The sequence below is a fragment of the Lepidochelys kempii genome, chromosome 3 (assembly GCF_965140285.1).
Source record: "Lepidochelys kempii isolate rLepKem1 chromosome 3, rLepKem1.hap1, whole genome shotgun sequence".
In the NCBI taxonomy this organism is placed as follows: Eukaryota; Metazoa; Chordata; order Testudines; family Cheloniidae; genus Lepidochelys; species Lepidochelys kempii.
Genome location: NC_136382.1, coordinates 141,163,773 through 141,183,541, shown reverse-complemented (window position 1 = coordinate 141,183,541; position 19,769 = coordinate 141,163,773). Strand labels below are relative to the sequence as shown.

General features: G+C 42.2%; 1 protein-coding gene across 4 annotated transcripts in view; it reads left to right on the top strand.

Annotated features, from left to right (window-relative positions):
• AKT3 (AKT serine/threonine kinase 3) overlaps window positions 1-19,769 on the top strand; it is a 270,822-nt gene that overhangs the window by 182,886 nt on the left and 68,167 nt on the right. For all 4 annotated transcript variants that reach the window (XM_073338271.2, XM_073338263.2, XM_078852231.1 and 1 more), the window contains one exon: window positions 19,583-19,705. In XM_073338271.2, the coding sequence (XP_073194372.1) occupies window positions 19,583-19,705 (123 nt within the window). The remainder of the gene's footprint in view (window positions 1-19,582; window positions 19,706-19,769) is intronic.

The window sequence follows — 19,769 nt, the reverse complement described above, 5'->3', positions numbered from 1 at the left end:
CCATTTCAGAATCTAGAACATGTGACGGTAGATTCATCATCTCTTAAAGTGCCTTCCATGCTTATGATGCTGAACAAATAGTAGTGATATGATCATTTACCAGTTGTAGATTTGTTTGTTCACTCAAGATGAAAGAAACCCACACTCAATGTCTGGAAGGTCATTTCCTAAAATGTTAGTGTTTGTAACAAGAAAGATTAAATAAATTAACAAAATTATTATTTAGCATTAAGCAGAAAGTAAATAGAAAACTCATCTTCGGCTTCAAGTCAATCCTGTAACTCTGGTTCTTGAACTCTGCCTTCTTATATATGAGGTCTTCCCAGAGTTTCCCAAGCCAGCCCCTCTTGTAGTCCTTCTCAAGCTGGTCAGGAAGTGGTTTTCCCCTTCTGCAGGAATTTGAGATTTCAAAAAGCTTTCCTAGTCCCAACTGGGATGACTGGTCAATTCTGAAAATTTTTATGAACCAAATATCTGAAAGAAATATTACATTGGTTCAGTGAAAACATTTTGTTTAATTAATTTCAAAATGTTTCATTTTGATTGTGAACTTTTAAATTTTTGAACTGTTTTTACTAAACATTAAATTTTGAAATGAAGTGATTTCACACTGAAAAATTGAACTTCTGTTTTGAAAATGCTGAGAATGGGGCACTAATAATTTCAGTTTTCTTGTTTTGTTTTTTTTTAATTCAAACAAGAAATTTGTCAAAACAAAAAAGCTTGGTTTTGATGAAACGGCAGTTTCCAACAAAAAAAATTTAGTCAAATTTGTGACCAGCTTCTTTTAAGTAAAGATAAATAGGGGGGAAGATAAGCTGAAATTAACTTTGTTCTTCAGGGAATAGTGTCTCTACTGCATACATTGATATAATTTCTTAGTTTCTCCCTTTAAAAAGTACTAATTTTTTCCTTCAAAGTCATATATGTAATTCAGATATTCAATTTCATCATAAACTCTCTGTATAGCATAATGTCCTGTTGTGATAACTTGTTCATTTTGCTGTTTTAAAAGCTATTTTATGGAGGCTGAGGCTGACATTATAGCTATACTTGGCAGACCAAGTAGACATTTTGGGCCAAATTGTGCTAAGCTTGTCCAGTAGCACAAAGGAGAATATGACGCATATGGGTACAAGGGGTGGGGAGTGGGCAAAGCCTTGGCCTTGCTCCTCAAACCACTGGTCACATAGCTGGTATGTCTGGGAGCTATATGCTGTACCAGGTGTAGATCCAGCACAGTTTTCTCCCTTCCCAGAGCAGCCGGGAGAACAGCAGGGCAGTTGACTCCCTTAGCCACAGTCTCCCTCCTGGGCTACTCTAGGGACAGCACAACAACGTGCAGCTCTACTTACTCTAGGTACGTTGTTAAGTCATGATCTATCCTTTCATAATTACATTGAATCTTGCTACACTGCATTTCAAATAATTGGGCCAAATGCATATCTGTAATGGATTTATAGTCAGTAGATTTACACCAGGAATGACTTTGGCCCATCATGAGCCATTCAAACCTTGGGAAGTCAAAATTTTAAATTATATGAATAATAAATGTTAATACTTTTTAAAAGTTATATATAATTCTATATATTATTCATGTGGCACTGAAAAAATCTTCAGCATTGTACAGTACATTAAAATAAAGGCAGTACTGCTCTGAAGATAAGACAGACAGACATAGGGATCACATTGAAGGTTCCTCCTTGCTCCCCTTCTCCCACAATATTATAATATTTCTTCTTATGGGTACCATGGAAAAAGTTGACTTGAGTGGTATTAGAATGAGGAGAGGACTATGGTGGAAGATGTGTGGCTAATACTACACATTTGGAAGTGAGGAAGACATTTCATTTCATAGTAGGATTAGAAATGCCAGTAGAAAACTCTGCTTATTTTTAATGGCAACATAGTAAAAAATAATTATCTTATTAATGTACGCTCTGCTGAGTGAGCAAAACGTGTAGACTTTTCTTGTCAATGGCTTTCATAGTAGAGTGCTTCAGATAGAGAAGTAGGAAACAGTGATGATACATTCCAGCAATCAGATTTGTCTGTTTAACAAGATACCACTACATTTTTGCTACCATTCTAATTACTAGAAATCAGGTTAATATGTGAAGATAATTTTTTTTTGTTTTTTCTTCTCTTTAAGTCTTTGAAATATTCCTTCCAGACAAAGGATCGTTTGTGTTTTGTGATGGAGTATGTTAATGGGGGAGAGGTGAGTCAAAGAAAAAAAATTGCATTTACACTGGTATTGTTGCCATTAGGTAGTATTTTTAAAGATGTACTTTGTCCTGAAATTTTCAACTTCCTCAAAGTTCACTGGATTTTTTAAAAATTATTTGTGTTTGATTTAATTTTTTTAAAATAGGAAACTACCTATAAAAAGTTTAGGGCCAGATTTTCAGAAGCATGCTTTGATTTTTGAAAATCTTGTTTGTTTTATTTTAAAGTTTCAGTGCATGTCAAAGAAATAAGTTTAGCGTTATAGCTAGCAGTCTAGCCATGTGCATGCCTACTGCCTACTAGAGACTCTTCCCTCCTGCAGCCTGTACTCCTCCCTCCAAGTCTCATGCAGGTTGCTACATCTTTCCTTTTAACAATTGTAGTTGTCTCTTTTGTACAAGTGTTTGACTTGCAGGGGCCAGAGGTTACTAGTACATAATCCACCCATAGGGACGTGGCCTTTAGAGCCATCCCATTGCTGCCTGTTAGGCCTCATAATTCTTCAGTTGTGCTGGTCTTTGGTAGCCTACTTCTTGTTTATGTTATCACTGTTGGTGGGGCACTTGCTGCCGTCCTGTTGCTGCCTTTATTCTGTTGGTTGGTGTCCTGTTGGTCCTCTGTATTGCTCATATACTTAATTTCTTCCAACTCTCCTGTGTCAGGCCAGTTGACAATTGAGGTGGTTCTTGTGTCTTCACCTGCCTGTCCATCACTACACTGCAGTTGTCTTCTGTTTTGTCTCTGCCACTGTTCTGAATCTGTACCTACCTTATTTGACCTGTGTTCCATTGCAGCTTGAACTGTTACCTTGTGCCACTGCTTTGTGTGGCTGTTTGAAGGTTGGACTGTAGACTTGCTTACCTCTGTGTAGTGGCCTTAGGTCTTTGGCTCTTTTGTTGTAGTGGAATGTCCACTTAGCTTGGCATTCCCTTAACTGTTTTAGTGTACTGTCCTTTGTTCCTTTGCTGGGCTGCAGCTGACAGTCCTACCTGAGAAGTAAAGTCTTGGTTCTCTTGTCAGTCTCTGTCCTGGGTGGCTCTCTATTCCCTGGGAGGGTTTATTGCGATGCTCCAATGTTGTCAGGTAGAAGGATCCTTTCCTGTCTGTTTTGCCTTTGGCATCAGTTTCTTGGCTTTGACTGCCAACTTGGTGCAGAGTCTTTCTTTTTGTTTTGGATGTAGTGTATTGTGACCCATTGTCTGAGCATAGTAGGTCAGGTTTGTCATATCTTGCAAAATGAACCGTTAATTTCCCCATGACACTTCTGGCCTGAGTTTTTTTTCCAGGTAGTTCACCTCCCAGAAATTGGAGTAGTAACCTGCTTTGACCATGTAACTTTTAATAACAGGAATTAACTTTTTTCCAGGGTTCAGATGGGATTTCATGAGGCTGTAGTCACCTTCTCTTGATTACTTTATTTGTTGTACATCTTACACTGTTCTGTGTATGCTGTGCTCCGAATTGGGCGTTAATTCCTGACTAGCTCATCTTAACTATGCCTCCTTTTTCAGGTGTGAAGCATGTATCCATCTCATGATGTTTTCTCTTAAATCTGCTGGGATTACTGCTCAGTTTCCTTTTAAAAATTTTTTTTTGAGTCTTGCACACACAGCTCAACCCTCACCTGCAGGTACTTGCTCCTTGGCATCTGGCCAGCCTTGCAATATGAACTGTTTGTGCCTGTAGCACCCCACTCTATTCAGTGTTTTATTTGTTTGCCTGGAGCCCCCCATCCGAAGTGTGAATGTATTGTAATGTATTGATAGATTCTATCTCCTGTTCCACAAAGCCGTCAGTGTTGTGCTCTGGAAGGTATGCCTCACTCAATATATCTGCTGCCAGTAGTGACTTTCTTGTACAACACCTTATGTGTACATCAGCATGCTGGAGTCTATAATGTGTTGTTGTCACTTGGGTGCTCTCAGCAATGACTTCATGATACTTTCTCATAGCTTCTGATCAGGGTGCACAACTATGCTGCGCCCAAAGATGAACTGTTGGAGTTGTTCCATTCCACATACCACAGCCCATGGATCCTTTCCTATCTGTGCATACGCTCTGTGTCTGTCAGGGTTCTAATAGCAAGTTCTGTGGGCTTCTGACTTTGTTGCTCTTAGGTCTTCTTCTGAGACTGAAGCTCTAGCTGCTCTGCAGGGCAGTAGTACTTCAGGACTGATGCCTGGCTTATGATTTTCTTTACTCTTTCAAATGCTGCTTCTTGAGTCTCTCACTATTCCCACACTGCATAATTGTGTGTTAACTGTCTCAAGGGCTCACAGACTTCTTATTGGTGTGCATTGAATCTGTGTAGACAGTTGGCCTTTAATATAAACTGCTGGACTCCCTAAACTTCCTTTGGCCAGGGCATTTCCTTAATGCTTGTCATTTTCTTGGAGACTGGCTGGAGTCCCTCAGAGGTCAACAGATGTCTGACACAAGGGACCTCAGTTCTCCTTATCTTCAGCTTGTATGGATTCAACCCAGTATTCCACTCATGGCAGTAGTTTATGAGTTGCTGCATCTTGGTATCATGGGTGTGGATTACCTTGTTATAGACATATCCTTCTCTTACAATAAGAAAGTCATCAGCTGCAGTCTTTATGCCTGGGAGTCTGTCGGATGAGGCCTGGTTCAGTTTACACGGAACACCTCTGGGGCCAGATAGATGCCCAGAGGCATTCATACCCTTCAGTTCCTATCTCCAACTGCCAGAAACCATTTTTGATATCACTTTTGCCGTGGATAAATTGAATAGTGTGTCCTCAGTCATTGGTAATGGGTAGTGACTTCTCAGTGCTCTGTTCAGTGGTTTTGGGTCAATGCAGATTCTCTATTTACCTGAAGGTTCTCTCAGCGCTAATGGAATTCTGATCCATTCTCTGCTGGTTTCAGTGAGTGTAATGAGGCCTCTTTGCAGATTTGCTGGTTCCTTCAGGGGCTTCACTAGAGCTAATGGAACTCTGCATTTTTGTAGCCTTATGCGCAGTCCATGGGTGTCAGTTTTTGCAGCTTGCCCATCTCCTTGAAATATATCCTCATATTCTGCTTGAATGCTGGACAGGCCCATGTTGACTGTTCTCCCTCCTCTCTCACTTTAAGAATATTCTCCTATGGTGCATATTTGCCAAATTAGTAGCTGTCATAACTCCATAATCATACCTGAACACTAGGAGTTTGCATTTGGATTAGGAATTTGTCCTAATGACCAAGGACTTAAAGTGTAAGGGAGGCTCAAGAATATGGTGTAGCGGTGCCAGAGGGAGTAATTCAGAGGTTTAGATCAGAGGGTTAGATACCAGATGAGGAATCCTTCAGTCTTCCTGGTTTTGATTACATATATAACTTTTTTAACAGAAGTTAAAAAATAGTGTACATATTATATAAAGGTGTTAGAGATAGCATTTGTTCCAGAAACATAAGGAAGACATGCAAGTTGGTTTAACTGTGGTTTAACTAGGCTGCAACTTTAATAAGTATCAAACCTGGAAATAGATCTGGAAAAAACTTGTCCAGTGCAAAGCATCCTTCCTTTGAAATCCATTCCACCCAGGGCCAGATTTTCAATTAGGCAGAGGAGGCACGTGCCAAGGGGTGCCTAAAAGTTAAGTGGGTTAAAAGTTTCATATTTACAGAAAACATGAAGGTCGGCTATAGGCAGGGGGGCACTAAAGATGCTGTGCCTAGGGGCTCATGAGATGTAAATCCGTCCCTGCTTCTACCTGGTGGAGAGCTGCCTGCTGGCAACCCCACTCCCATTATAGCTAGGCCCAGTACTGTTGCTGTGACCCAAACACCATCACATGGTACGAGGGTTAAGGTGGCGGGAAAGGTCCCCCCACCCCCCTCATTGTACCGGTCATTCAGAGCCCCAGCCCTGCTCCTCACCTTCTTTAGGAGGTGCTTAATCCACTCCTGTCAAGGCTGAATCCCCCCTCTGTCACTCCAAGTGCAGAAGGTAGGGGCCCTCAAGGATTCTAAAAATTAATACTTGTCACTCCAGTCTCTTCTCTCGGACCTTGGCTTGGAAAACACTGCCACCACCCAAATGCAAAAAAACCCCCCAAACCCTTGGACCCAGGAAGGAACACTTGGGAATTTGTCCTTATGGGGTACCCTCAAGCCCTTTCAGCCCCCCCTCCAGGGAAGAGCTGAGAAAGAAAACAAAGGAAATTAGCTGTGGCCACCAGCTAATCAAACAGCATATGTACAAACCTCTTAGGACACAAGTCCAAATCCCTCTTAAAAATTTTATTTTATTAAAACAAAAAGAAAGAAAATACATCTGGAACTTAGGCTGTTGCTAGATTTTAAAAGAGCAATTCCAAAAATTAAGCACCCAAAATAGCTTTCTTGGGCATTCAACTTAAAGCAGGGATCGGCAAACCTTTGGCACATGGCCTGCCAGGGTAAGCCCCCTGGTGGGGTGGGCTGGTTTGTTTATTTGCCGTGTCCGCAAGTTTGGCTGATCGCAGCTCCCACTGGCTGCGCTTGGTTGCTCCAAGCCAATGGGGGCTGCGGGAAGCAGCGGCCAGCACATCCCTCGGCCTGTGCTGCTTCCCGCAGCCCCTATTGGCCTGGATCAGCAAACCACAGCCGGTGAGAGCTGCGATCGGCCAAACTTGCGGATGTGGGAGATAAACAAACCGGCCCAGCCCGCCAAGGAGCGTACCCTGGCGTGCCGTGTGCCAAAGGTTGCCGATCCCTGGCTTAAAGGTTACAAGCAAACAAAAGCATCTGGGGTTAGCATAGAGGGGATCCACAAGCCAAAATAAAGAATAAACATGATCGCATTTATCTAAATGTTCCCTATCTAAATGATTCCTTCTAGGTATGGATGTTAATTTTTCATACCTGGTTCAAACTTTACATAGCATTTCTGCTTATAGCATTGATGCTCTGTTCCTGCTTCTCTGAAGAACAGACACAAAAAAAAGTTTCTTTCCCCATTTAAAAAAGTTCTAGCCTTTCCACTGGCTCTTTTGGTCAGGTGCCCACTTTTTTCTTCTTTACCTGGGGAACTTTTTAACCCTTTACAGGTAAAACAAGTAAAGAACACCTATTCAGAGGGATTTTACAGCTAACTGGCTAGCTGGGTATCTATTAAATGGAGCTACACGGCCCTTCATTTATCACAACTCCCAATTCCAGTTTATCAGGAAACCAAACCCCCCTATTGAACAATCACATGCACTGGGCACCTGCCACCAAAAGGCACCAGCAGTTGGTGTGGCTGCAGTTTGATGCAATAAATTAGTATCACAACATATTACATATATTGTCTTGTATAGCAGAATGCGCTTAGTGATCATCTACTGCCCAAAATGTTATAAACTCCACTGCAGGAACAATCCCCCTGGCAGGGGAATATGCTGTATAATTTAATAGATGCTTCCTATCTCTAATTTTTATTATTTGGCAGTAAAGCTCAGAAATTTGCAGCAATGCAAAAATGTAACAACTTCTGGAGAATATTCTGAATATGCCTATTTTCTCATTTTTTATAGTTTCAGTATATTTTCAGATTTAAACTTCAATATAAGACATTAATTGGTTGTTACCTATGTATTTATAACTCAGTAAAATCAGATTTTAAAACTAACCAGATGGTTTTCTCAACATTAAACCTTACAGTATTTGTCATATTTTGCATTTTTTCTCTTTTCTCATAGCTCTTATTTTGATTCAGCAGATACAGCAAACCACTTGGTTCTTCCTTATCAGAGCAGGTGATATTAATGTTTCTAGGCAAGACTTGAGAGGAATTACACCTTAACCAGGGGAAAAAAACAACTATATACGGTTGCTTCTTTTATTTTTAAGCTCCTGGTTTTATCCCATTTTCAACCATCTCTACATGTTGCAAATAACAATCCCTGCCTCAGATTGCTTACAATCTGAAACAAACATTACTTATTTCCTGAGGTGCAGAATATAGCTTGAGAGAGCATAAAAATTAAAATATCAAATAATTCCACATTCTTTTTTCAGTGATTAGTCATATGCACGTTGTACTGATGGTGCATATGCGCCCCTCAGCCCTTTTGAGCTGTGCTGAGGGCATATAAAGGTGAACCCACTGGCTGCATGTAACGGGGCAGGACTCACCACCGCTGTGCCTCTTGCTGGCTATCCTGGGAATTAGCATTCATTTTGTCACTCTTGCCTACACTTCTAGGACCCACGTTGCTCCCCAGGCCGCGGCATCCTCTTCTGGACACAGCCCTCCGATTCTCTCCCCGCTTCTGGGGGACCCGACAGCCCTCAGTCCAGCCACTTGCTTTGGTGGCAAACTGCAGTCCCTGGTCTAGCCACTTGCCTCAGTGGCAAACTGCAGTCAATGCACTGGCCGCTCCCCTCGGTGGCAAGTGGGAGGGATGGAAGGGGGACCCAGGTCTGTCCGCTAATTCGGGTCCCAGCCCAGGGACCCCATAGCTGACAGCCACATATTGCTCCTCCTCCTGCTTCACCACCTGTTTCCGTGGGCCACTTCCCTGCAGCTCAAGCACCTTCTCTGCCTTGGAATTAAGGCCTTGGTCTGGCAGCCGGCAGGCTGGGGCTCCCTCTTCCTCCCCTGACTCTGCCCAGCCCTGCTGTGTCCGTGGAGCTCTCTCTCTCAACCCTCCTACAAGGCAGTCAGTCCTCCTCCATTGGCCTCTAGGGAGAGACTGCTCCTATTTTGCTCAGCAGCCCTTTTTATATGGGACAGCCTGGCCCTGATTGGCTTCTGTACTAAGCCTTCTCCCTATTGGCTGCCTCAATAAGCCCTATCCTAATTGGTTGGGTTCCGCACAGCATTCCCAAGGCTGCTTTAACCCTTCTTCTGCCTGTGTGGGGCAGCCGCCCCACCGCACTGCCATTCAGTGTCTCTGCCTAAAAGGTTGGAGACGGAGCCCTGACTGTCTGAGAGATTGCCAGCCTTTCTATATTAGTTCTTAGCTTTAATGGTTTTATAGTTTAGTTAGTCAATATATAGAGAGACATAGTTATCTGACTGTTGTAATCGTTAGTGTCTTAAATTTTTACTTGTTACTGGTATGGGTGTCATCTGGTTCTCCTGGATTCAAGCACTGCTCCTCATGCTAGAGATTCACACTTTCCCAGCAAATATGCAGTTTGTAAGTCCTTCAGTTCTTGTGCCAGGAAGGACAGAGAGAGAGAGAGGTTTGCATTCAAGTCTTCCTGATGACTGAGTCTATGAGACCCACTTCTCAACTGGGCTTGTTAGGACCCAACCCCTCCCACCCATAAAGGGAACTTTGGAGCCCAAGAGAGCAAGTGTAGGATCTCTGCCTTAAAGAGCACTGGTGGTGGCAGCTCAGACCACAATTATAAAGACGGCATCCTCCTCTGATAGACTGCAAAGGACCAGGAGCCCCATAGGTAGGTCACTTACCTAGGCTTCCTTTTAGAGGAATACCTCCCTGTGGCACCATAAATCCTCTAATACTGCTTGGCTTAGAATGGTTCCCACTGAATTTCACTCTCATGCCAATTCCAACCGAATAGCACCGAAGTGCCTGGCACCAAATCCACTCCTTTGGGAAAGACCTCTGCCTAACCCTGGTGCCATCTGTCTCTATGGCCCCAGTGCCAATCCTCCTGGCACTGGAGCCAAGTCAACCAGGGCTGCACACTAAGGTTCCCTCCTTGACCATGGGAGACATTGTCATGTCACCCCAAGAAAATTTGGTTCAGCCCATCTGTTCATACTACCTCATCTTACAGCACCATAGAGCCGCAGATACATCTGAAATTGCAGTCTTCCTTGGTGTCAACTTTAGCAATGCTGGGGCACTCACTCTATGCACAGGTATGGCACTGTCAGTCCCTAACACATCAAGGTACACAACTTGGCCCCTGGAGCTCAGCATCTTTTAGAGTTGGAGAGTGAGGACGATCCATACCAATAGTATCTTTACTCAGTGTTATATAGAGAGTCCAGCACTCTTCACAAGAGAGCTACAGGAAGCCTCAAAACCATGACTCATGGTTCCCTACCCCCTGGTCTCCCGGCTGTTATCTGCCAATGCCCCATGGTCCTGCTGGGGATCCTGGTGTGCTCAGAGCAACTTTAGCCAGAGGCAACAAACAGCACTGCCAGAAGGTTATTTCACACACAATATTGGCTCTACAGACCTCCCAACCACCCCTCCTGGCTCTGCTCCAGTCGCAGGTAGTGGAGGAAGAAATGAAAGAATAGGCCTAGAGAGCAACCTCCCAGTCTGGGCAGCTCCATCCTCCCTGTCCCCGATGATGCTGTAATGCCACAAATGACCCCAGAGTTGGATGATTGCAAGGGTTTTCAAGACCTATTACAAAGGGTGACTGGGGCCCGCCAAATCCCTATTGACGAGGTACAGGAGCAGACACACAAGTTAGCGAACATACTCTAGGCCTCAAAATGGTAAAAATAGCCCTCTCCCTGTCAACAAGGCTATTATGGACCCTGCCAATACTCTGTGGCAGATGTCTGTTTCAGCATCCCCTATCTTTTGTAGGGCATATTGTAAATACCATGTGCCTCCTAAGGTGTGGAATTCTTTTACATACATCTTGTGCCATCCTCCCTTGTAGTTACAGTGGCAAATGAAACGGTAAAACAATTCCGGCCCACACTAAAGGAGAAAGAGCCAGAGAGACTGATTTATGTGTTTGAAAAGCTTTACTCCTCGGCAAGCCTACAGTTCCATGTGTCCAATTACCAGGCCATATTGGCCAGGTATGAGTTCCACATATGTTAGAGGCTGTTTCCCTTTGTAGTAACCTGCCAAATGAAAGTCCTGCGGAATTTATATTGCTAGTCAATGAGGGCCAGCTAGTATCCAGGACAAGTCTGCAAACAGCACGTGATGTGGTGAATAGGCTGCCACATCTATGGCAACGGCAGTCATTATGCGACAGGCATCTTGGCTTCTGGGACTGAGGTTCCCCAGAGAAGTCCAAACAAAAGTGGAGGATCTGTCCTTTGAAGGGGCTGGATTATTCAGTTCCAAGATGGATGGGGCACTCCATATGTTGAAAGACTCACAAGCCACCTCACTTTCCATCAGAGTGTACACACCTGCTCCTAAGAGAAGATATATCAAACAGCCTTATACTTCACAGAGACAACTGTGCCATCCTTCTATCACCAAAGGACATTGGGGCCACCCAGGAAACATCAGTGCTTCCACAGGAGGAAACCACCCACTGCTTCCTCTCACACCTACCAAGCCTCAGAGTCCTAGAAATACTCGATTTGATGTGATGGTAGAGACATGTCTCGTGTGTGACTCCTGACGTTTCAGTCCTTCCCTTCAGAAATCATTTAGCTCACTCCAGGCACCTTTGGTCCCTTATCACTACAAACCAAAGGGCCATGGAGACACTAACACATGGGCACTCCACCAGATTTCAATGGTTACTACACCCAACTCCTCTTCCCCATCCCTTTTCATGGACCCTTCTTAAGAGAATCTTTTACATCAAGAGATCCTCATGCTCCTCTCTCTCGGAGTGATAGACTACGCAATGCAGGGGGAAAGGATTTTACAGCAACTATTTCCTTATTCTAAAGAAAAAGGAATCCATCCTTGAATCCTCAACACATTCACAAGTTGAAGTTCAGGGTGGTCACCGTCACATCAATGATCCTGACTCTGGACTCCGGAGACTGGTTTGCTTCTCTCGACCTTTTGGGATGTATCCTTTCACATCGCCATCATTATGCCTCACAAGAAGTACTTAAGGTTTACAGCGGGCCAGGACCACTATCAGTATTGAGTGTTGTCCTTTGCACTCTTCATGATACCAACTGTATTTACAAAGTTGCTATCAGTCGTGGCAACTTTTCTGAGAGGATGCAACATCAACATGTATCCTTACCTGGACAATTGGCTCATATGGGGGAAATCTCAGCAGGCCTCTGAAGCCTTCCGCACCGTAGTCTTTCAGATTTTAGCCCTAAAAGTCAACAAACAGAAATCAACATTAACTCAGGGTCGGAGGATTGAATTCATTGGTCCACTCCTAGACTCCTCCACATCCAGGACCTATCTACCTCAGGACAGAGTCAAGAACCTGTCTACCCTAATTCTCCAATGCGAGGGAAACCCATGTACCAATGTAAGGTTATATCTCCACACTTCTCGGACACGTCGCCTTTTACATTTTTGTTACACTGCATGCCAGACTTCACTTCCACTGTGTGCTTTTTTGGTTCAAGCTGGTTTATACATCCTCCAAACATCACCTGGGTATGCCTTGTGTTATCCCACGCTGGGTTCTGTCTTCACCAATATGGTGGGGAAAAAACCCAATGAATGCCTGCAGAGGTGTCCCCTTCTGGGTGTCGCTGTCATCCAATACCATGAACACCGACACATCCTTGTTAGGATTGGATACCCACTTGGACAAATTAAAGATACAGGGTCTATGGTCCCCAAGGGAGAAGAGAATACACATCAGTTTCTTATAGCTCAGAGCTGTAGGGAAGGCCTGCCCTAATAGAAGGGCAGTCACTGCAAATCATGTCTGACAACATGACCACCAAGTTTTATATCAACAAAGAGGATGGAGCCAGATCTCTCCCATTCTGCCAGGAATTGGTGCATGAAACATTGGCTATCCCTGGTGGCAGTACACTTACCTAGACAGCGTAACACTTTCGTGGACAACCCCAGCAGACACTTCCTCACAAATTATAAGTCGGAGATTAAAGACAAGATACCGGAGGACATCTTCATGGACTGGGGAAATCTGAAGATGGACCTCTTAATCACTCACTATAACAAGAAATGTCCAAGATTTTGCTCGAGAGGTAGAATGAGCCCAGCATCCACAGTCAACATGTTCCTGATAACATGATCAAGAGACCTGTTATATGCTTATTCCCTAACTCTTCTGATTCTCAGAGTGCTCTGCAAACTCAAATAGGACTCGGCCAAGCTAATCCTCATAGTTCCAATGTGGTCCAGACAATTTTGATTCAGAGGTCTGCTGAATCTATCAGTATCCCAACCCAAAACGTTATCTACTCCTAGATCTCCTAGTTTAAGTAAGTAGGTGAGTACATGAGGGATCAAAGAAGGTTTTGGTACCATTGATTTTTGATGACACCAGTGGGAAAACCTTGTCCATTTTTCCAGGTAGGTTTGCCTTGTTCATTCTTTTCTGGTGCTTATTAGAATTTCTGTAATTGGAGAGGAGCAGGCCTGCTCTATCAACAACACACATTCAGATGCCATGCTGTAAGACAGAGGTGGGCAAACTACGGCCCACAGGCCCGTCCTGCCTGGCCCTTGAGCTCCCGGCCAGGGAGGCTAGCCCCCAGCCCTCTCCTGCTGTCCCCCCTCTCCTGTAGTTACGCTGCTGCACCGGCAGTGTGACTTGCGCCCGTCCACCTCCCAGTCTTTCCAATAAGCCAGTCCTGCCGCTCTGAGTGGCATGGTAAGGGGGCAGGGAGCGGGGGGGGGCGGGGTTGGGGGGCTTGGATAAGGGGCAGGAGGTCCCAGGGGGCAGTCGGGGATGGGGAGCAGGGGGCAGTTGGATAGGCGTGGGAGTCCTGGGGGGGTCTGTCAGGGGGGCGGGGGTGTGAATAGGGGGCAGGGCAGTCAGGGGAAAGGGAGCATGGGGGGTTGGAAAGGGTGTGGGGTCCAGGGGGGTGGTTAGGGGCAGGGGGGTGGGTAGGGGTCGGGGCAGTCAGGGGACAGGGAGCAGGAAGCGGTTGGATAAGGGCCAGAGGATCCTGGGGGGGCAGTCAGGGGACAGGGAATATGGGGAGAGGTTGGATAGGTGTGGGAGTCCCGGGGGGCCTGTCAGGGGCTGGGGTGTGGATAGGGGTCGGGGGAATCCGGGGACAGGGAGCAGGGAGGTGGAGGGGTTGGATAAGGCGCAGGGTCCGGGGGGGCGGTTAGGAGCGGGCGGTCCTGGGAGGGGGCGGTCAGGGGACAAGGAGCAGGGGGCTAGGATGGGTCAGAGGTTCTGAGGGGGGCAGTCAGGGGACAAGGGGCTAGGCTGTTTGGGGAGACACAGCCTTCCCTGCCTGGCCCTCCGTACAGTTTTGCAACCCCGATGTAAGTTTGCCCACTCCTGCTGTAAGATGTAAGGGTGCTAGGCTGAGGTGCAGGTGTGGGAACTCAAAGGTGATGCAGACAATAAAAACTAGGTGGGTAGCCTAGGGAAATTTGGAAAGGGGGAATAGAAAGAAAACCTTCCTAGAAATCATTGAAAGAAAAGTGGATGTAAAACGCCTTAAAAATTATAATGAAGGATTTTTATTTATTTCAAGTGTGGCTTATTTCTGTTTTTGTGTAGTACTGTGGTGAGGCTACCTACTTGAAATGATGTTCTGAACTGTGCATTTATATCTAGTGGGTTAGTTGATTACATGATTTTCAAAATTAATTATGATCTGTAATATACATAGTTTAAGAATATTTTAATTTAAAAATTAAAAGTAAATTGGCTAGATCCTTGGCTAGGTACAGAGATGCTGAGCACTCCTAGCAGGATAGAGGACAAAGTTGGCTTTACGATGGCTGGTCCAGTTCCAGGCATAATTTAGAACAGCCTCAAAGGTGATCTAAGTTATACCTTGGGGACCATTCTTGCAGCCCAAAATAGGAACATCCTTGTCCCACTCCCCTTCTTCTGGGATCTTCCCTTATACTGGGGAGGGAAGAGGGTGAACCTCTATACTGGCTTTTTGCCATCTGGAGATTCCCTTTAGGTAGGCTCATCTAGTTATCTATTGCTTTCCACTGCTGGAGTGGACCTGCGTATCAGGCCCAATTAATTTAAATTTCATATTTCCACTAATACCGTTCAGAGTGTGCAGAAATACTTATTAATGCTCCCTCCAAATGCCTCGCTTTGTGTCTCCCTGTGCACTTGAGGATATAATAATCAGCACTGTTACACAGGTTATTGTTTCTCATTGCTTGATTAGCCATCTTCAGAATACTTGTTCTGTTGTATTTTAATTTTATGATAATGATAGAAATTGAGACTTGTATTAAATATACTGTGAAACTTTTTAGCTGTATTCAAAATACAACTTAAACTTTTCACAACATATGGAGAAGCAATGAATGAAGATAATATTTCATTGTAGTAAGTCATCTCAGATCACAGCATATGGATGTATTTTTGACAATATTTAAGAATGTCATGATCTTCATTTGCCAAACTTAAAGTGCCACCAAGAGCTGGATGGACGCAGCATATTTTTTCTTTGACTATTTTCTCAAATTTTTTAATAAAAATTTGACTCTTCTTGTAGAGGGTGTGTGTGTGTGTATATATATATATATATGTTGGCTTTACATTTTTGTCATTCTAGTAAATGAGTTTACTATAGGAATGTTACCTACATTTTCAATTTTAAATGTATTTGCAGAATGTTTGCAGCACATTAACATATTTGCAGTGGAAATTCAGTTCTTAGCTATGTTCATCTCTTCTGGGCACAGAAACATACATTTGTTTCCAAGATTATGTAAATGATCAAAATCGTCCATATTTTGAATATTTGTAACAGAGTGCTTAGGGACAAGGTACAAACCAAGAACTATCTGCAGAAGTCATTCAGAGATTAATAAATCAATCTGATAAAAATCACCGTTCCCTCACAGACAATCACAAAGAGGAAGATGTGAAGTTAGGCAAATTATTCATTTTGAATTATCTACCCATCTAGCCTTATGGAAGAAAGAAGAATATGGGGACAAGTACTCGGCTAGAAGGCCTGCCCTATTTTTTTGGTCAGATGAATTGATCTATTTCCATTAGGTTATAACACAGTCATTTTAAAGGATTTTCAAGAAAATCTGCAAGTGAGTTACTGAATAAGTGTCTAGTTTAAGGTACTTATTTCCAAAAGATTGATTGTTTCTCTTGTATCTTATTTATATTATAAATTATTATACAATTAACTGTGCTTTTGGAAGGAAAAAGGAAATGTAAGCCTGAATTTTAACATTATTTAGATGAAAATCTTGTATTCCTGAATTGATTAGCGAGGGGTAAGAAAGGCAAACTTGACAGTAGTTAGGCCGCTGGTGTGCTGAGACCACTGCTTACCTTGCTGAACAATATAGTCTCATTGTTCCTTTTTAGTCCCCCATCTGTTTTGTATCCATCTATTGTTTCTTGTCTTATACGTAGATTGTAAACTCTTTGGGGCAGGGACTGTGTTTTTGTTTTTTGTTCAGCACCTGTCACAGTGGGGTCCTGGTTTATGTCTGGGGTTCCTAGGCGCTACAGTTGTACAAATAAATAATGACACTAGGTAGGGGGACAATTCTTTTTTTTTTTTTTACTGGTAGACCAAGTGGTTGACACTTGTTACCAGACCTGCTGGCCACTTAACTTTTTCTGAGGCCTTCTTTTAGGGGTGTGGGTCAATGGCAAACAGTGATTTTAACTACAAGCTTCTATTGCTTAAAGTGTAGTTGATAGCTAATAAGACCTGATTTAATCATGAAGGAGGATGTCAGACCTTGCATGTATTTCTGAAGCCTGTCTGAGTGATCCTTTATTGACTCAACTGAGTCTGGCTGGATATTTGATCCTTTGTGAATCTAGAAAGTACCAGAGAGAAGGTATCACTGGTCTTTTTCTATATAATCTCAGGTGAAGGAGATTCTTAAAGATGGATTCATTTAATGTGTCTACCTTGTGCGTCCTTAGATAAAGTGAATATGGGACCTTTTGGTACAGATTAGGCTAATAGTTGTTAGAACTGCTACCTGAGTGCACTGAGCTCTTGTCAGACCTGATATTGGAATTAGCTTCACTCGGGATCTCATGTCTTCTGTGGCAACCATGGGCCTATTGCGAGTAGTTTCTAGCCGTATTAATTTGGCCTTGCTATCTTGGATGTGATATTTTGAATGAGAATTACAATAAGGGACTTGAAAAAAACCAAACCAAACTCTAAATAATCAAAAGCTTTGTCAAGGTAGATTATCAACTCCTGCTGGCTCAAATCCGTACCTTTTCTATTTTCAGTGCTTTATCTGCTCTGACATTGCTGAACCCCTGAGGTTCCAGAATGTTCTGAGGAGTTTTACTGCTAAGCTACTGGGACAGTCTGAAGATGGAAAATTTGTAACTCTCTCTTGCATACAGTCATTCATATGGGGGCAACCAGACATCTCCTTCTCTTTCACGATTCTTCCAGATGTCAGAGGAGAAGGCTACATAGTTTTTATGGAGTATATATTTGTTAAATTTGAAAAATGTCTAGTTACTAGCTTTATAAAGCAAAATAAATAAAATCACATTATTTTATATTACTTTGAGCATTTAATTTTTTTTTAAGATGAATGATTCTTGGTTTCCATTTCTGTGAAACAAGAAGAGCATGACTAAGACATAATACTTATGTGTATCTCGCTTTTATATTTTAACATTATTTGAGAAAATTTCAGTTTTACCATGCATTTGGTGAACACTGCATGGAAACCTTTGATAAACAATTCTGTTTAGAAACTATTCTAATACTGTATAAATTTTATTTTGTTTTTCCTCCCTTGTTTTAGAATATTAGGGACATTGTATGAAAACAGTCTCTGTTCCTTAGCTCATAAATTCTTTGTTTATTCCGTATCTGATATGCCAGTATTATCAGTTTCTAATATTTTCCCTACTGCCAGTAATTGTGCTGTCATAGAAGGACATTGCTATGTGAGGCAGGAAATAAGCAGCAGGAGCATATTAGATACTTAGGAAACAAAGTTTCAGTGTTCATGAAAAAATATATAATTTTTTTACAGAATGGTGGAGGTTACACAGAAAATGAGATAATGCTTGTGATCCAAAATTGTATCTAACTCTGTTATCTAAATTTTGCATGAGGTACCTGGACCAACAAATATAGACTGCTATACTGTCTTAATATATATGTTTTTTCAGATTGCAACTAAAAAATAAAAATGATGTTAAAATATAATTGCAGGGAAGTTGTTGACCAAAATATTTGTATTGATGCTTAATGTATAATTTATATTTTGAAGTGTCTACAAGCTTGAAATAACTGCAAAAAACATTTAAAAAGTAATTTAATTTTCATATCCAACGCTGTATTAATGTTTAGTATTTCAAACTTTGTTTAGCTACCTTTTGGTAATATGTAAGTTAAATCTATTATTATGCATTTCTTTTATGTTTAACCTATGTTTTGGAATTATTTCTTCTCTTTTAGCACTGCATGAAAACACTATATAGTTTTACTGTAGATTTTCTTGTCCAGTACATAATTTGCAAACAGCGAAGGTTTCCATATTTTTAGGACTGCTAGTCATTATTCCTTGTTAGTATTTTTAATATAATTTGTGGGGAGAAAAGAGGGTGCCCATGTATACCAAGTCACATGAGCTGTTTTATATAGAATAGCAAACTAGTCTGTAGATGGAAACTAATGGATTTTGAAGATTGGTTGTGTTTAAAGAATCTGTCCACATCTCTAAAGTAGAAAAGGGGTATATCTAGTGAATGGAATGAATAGTCATATTCTGCAGTTTAACTCTGCTATAAGTTTTTTCTTTTGGGGATGAGGGGGAGTTGGATTTATTTTATTATTTTGTACTAGTTCGTAAGAGGCTTATTCAGCTACAGAACTTCAGATTCATGCTATGCTTTTTCTTTGTGTTTTATAATGTGCATCATTTAATGACTAATTTTTTTCACTAAATACTTTCAGTTTAAGAAATGTCTACAGAGTAAAATTTTAATTATGAAGTGCTGAAAGGGGGACAGAAGAAGAGTATCAAATCGAGTAAATGTATAGTTTGTGTACCAAAATTATACCACAGATATATAGGTTTGGTTTTACAAAAATACCAGATAGTTGTTTTATGGTTTGTGAAATACTGTAATATGTTGTGGTTGCATAATGTCATACTTCACTTGTTTGGTGACTATCCAGCTAAGGACTAGACATTTTCTCAGTTCAGAGGTAAGTCAGGCAATTAACAGGAAGAAAAATCTTACAGTAATATCTGTGTTCAGGTGTCTAAATGATATGTCTCAACAGCTAAAAATAAAATTTGGGAGGAGGAGGTAGAGGGAAAAGTACAGGATGATGCTGTTGCATACTTCTTTCCTCTGGTAACGGAAGGTTAAATGGGTAGCAAGCAGAATGCCTTAAACAAGATTGGTATATTGATTAAAATGCTGATTTAACAGCTCGCCTTCCCCCCTTGGAAACCTGGAAAAGATAAGCCAGCTGCTGTCTAAGAGTGCTGAGTGTCCACTGAGAGTACACTATCTATCATCACAATATGGTGATGAGAGGTGTTTTATGTTTGTGTTAATTTCCCCCACTAAATCAGTAATTATTACAATCCTGTCCCTGCTGTTTACCCTGCAGCTGTTTTTCCATTTGTCGAGAGAGCGAGTGTTCTCTGAGGACCGCACACGCTTCTATGGTGCAGAAATTGTCTCTGCTTTGGACTATCTGCATTCTGGGAAGATTGTGTACCGTGATCTCAAGGTAAAAAAACCAACAACACAAGTAATCAAATTTTTGTTTTTGCAAAGACTATTGGGACAAACTC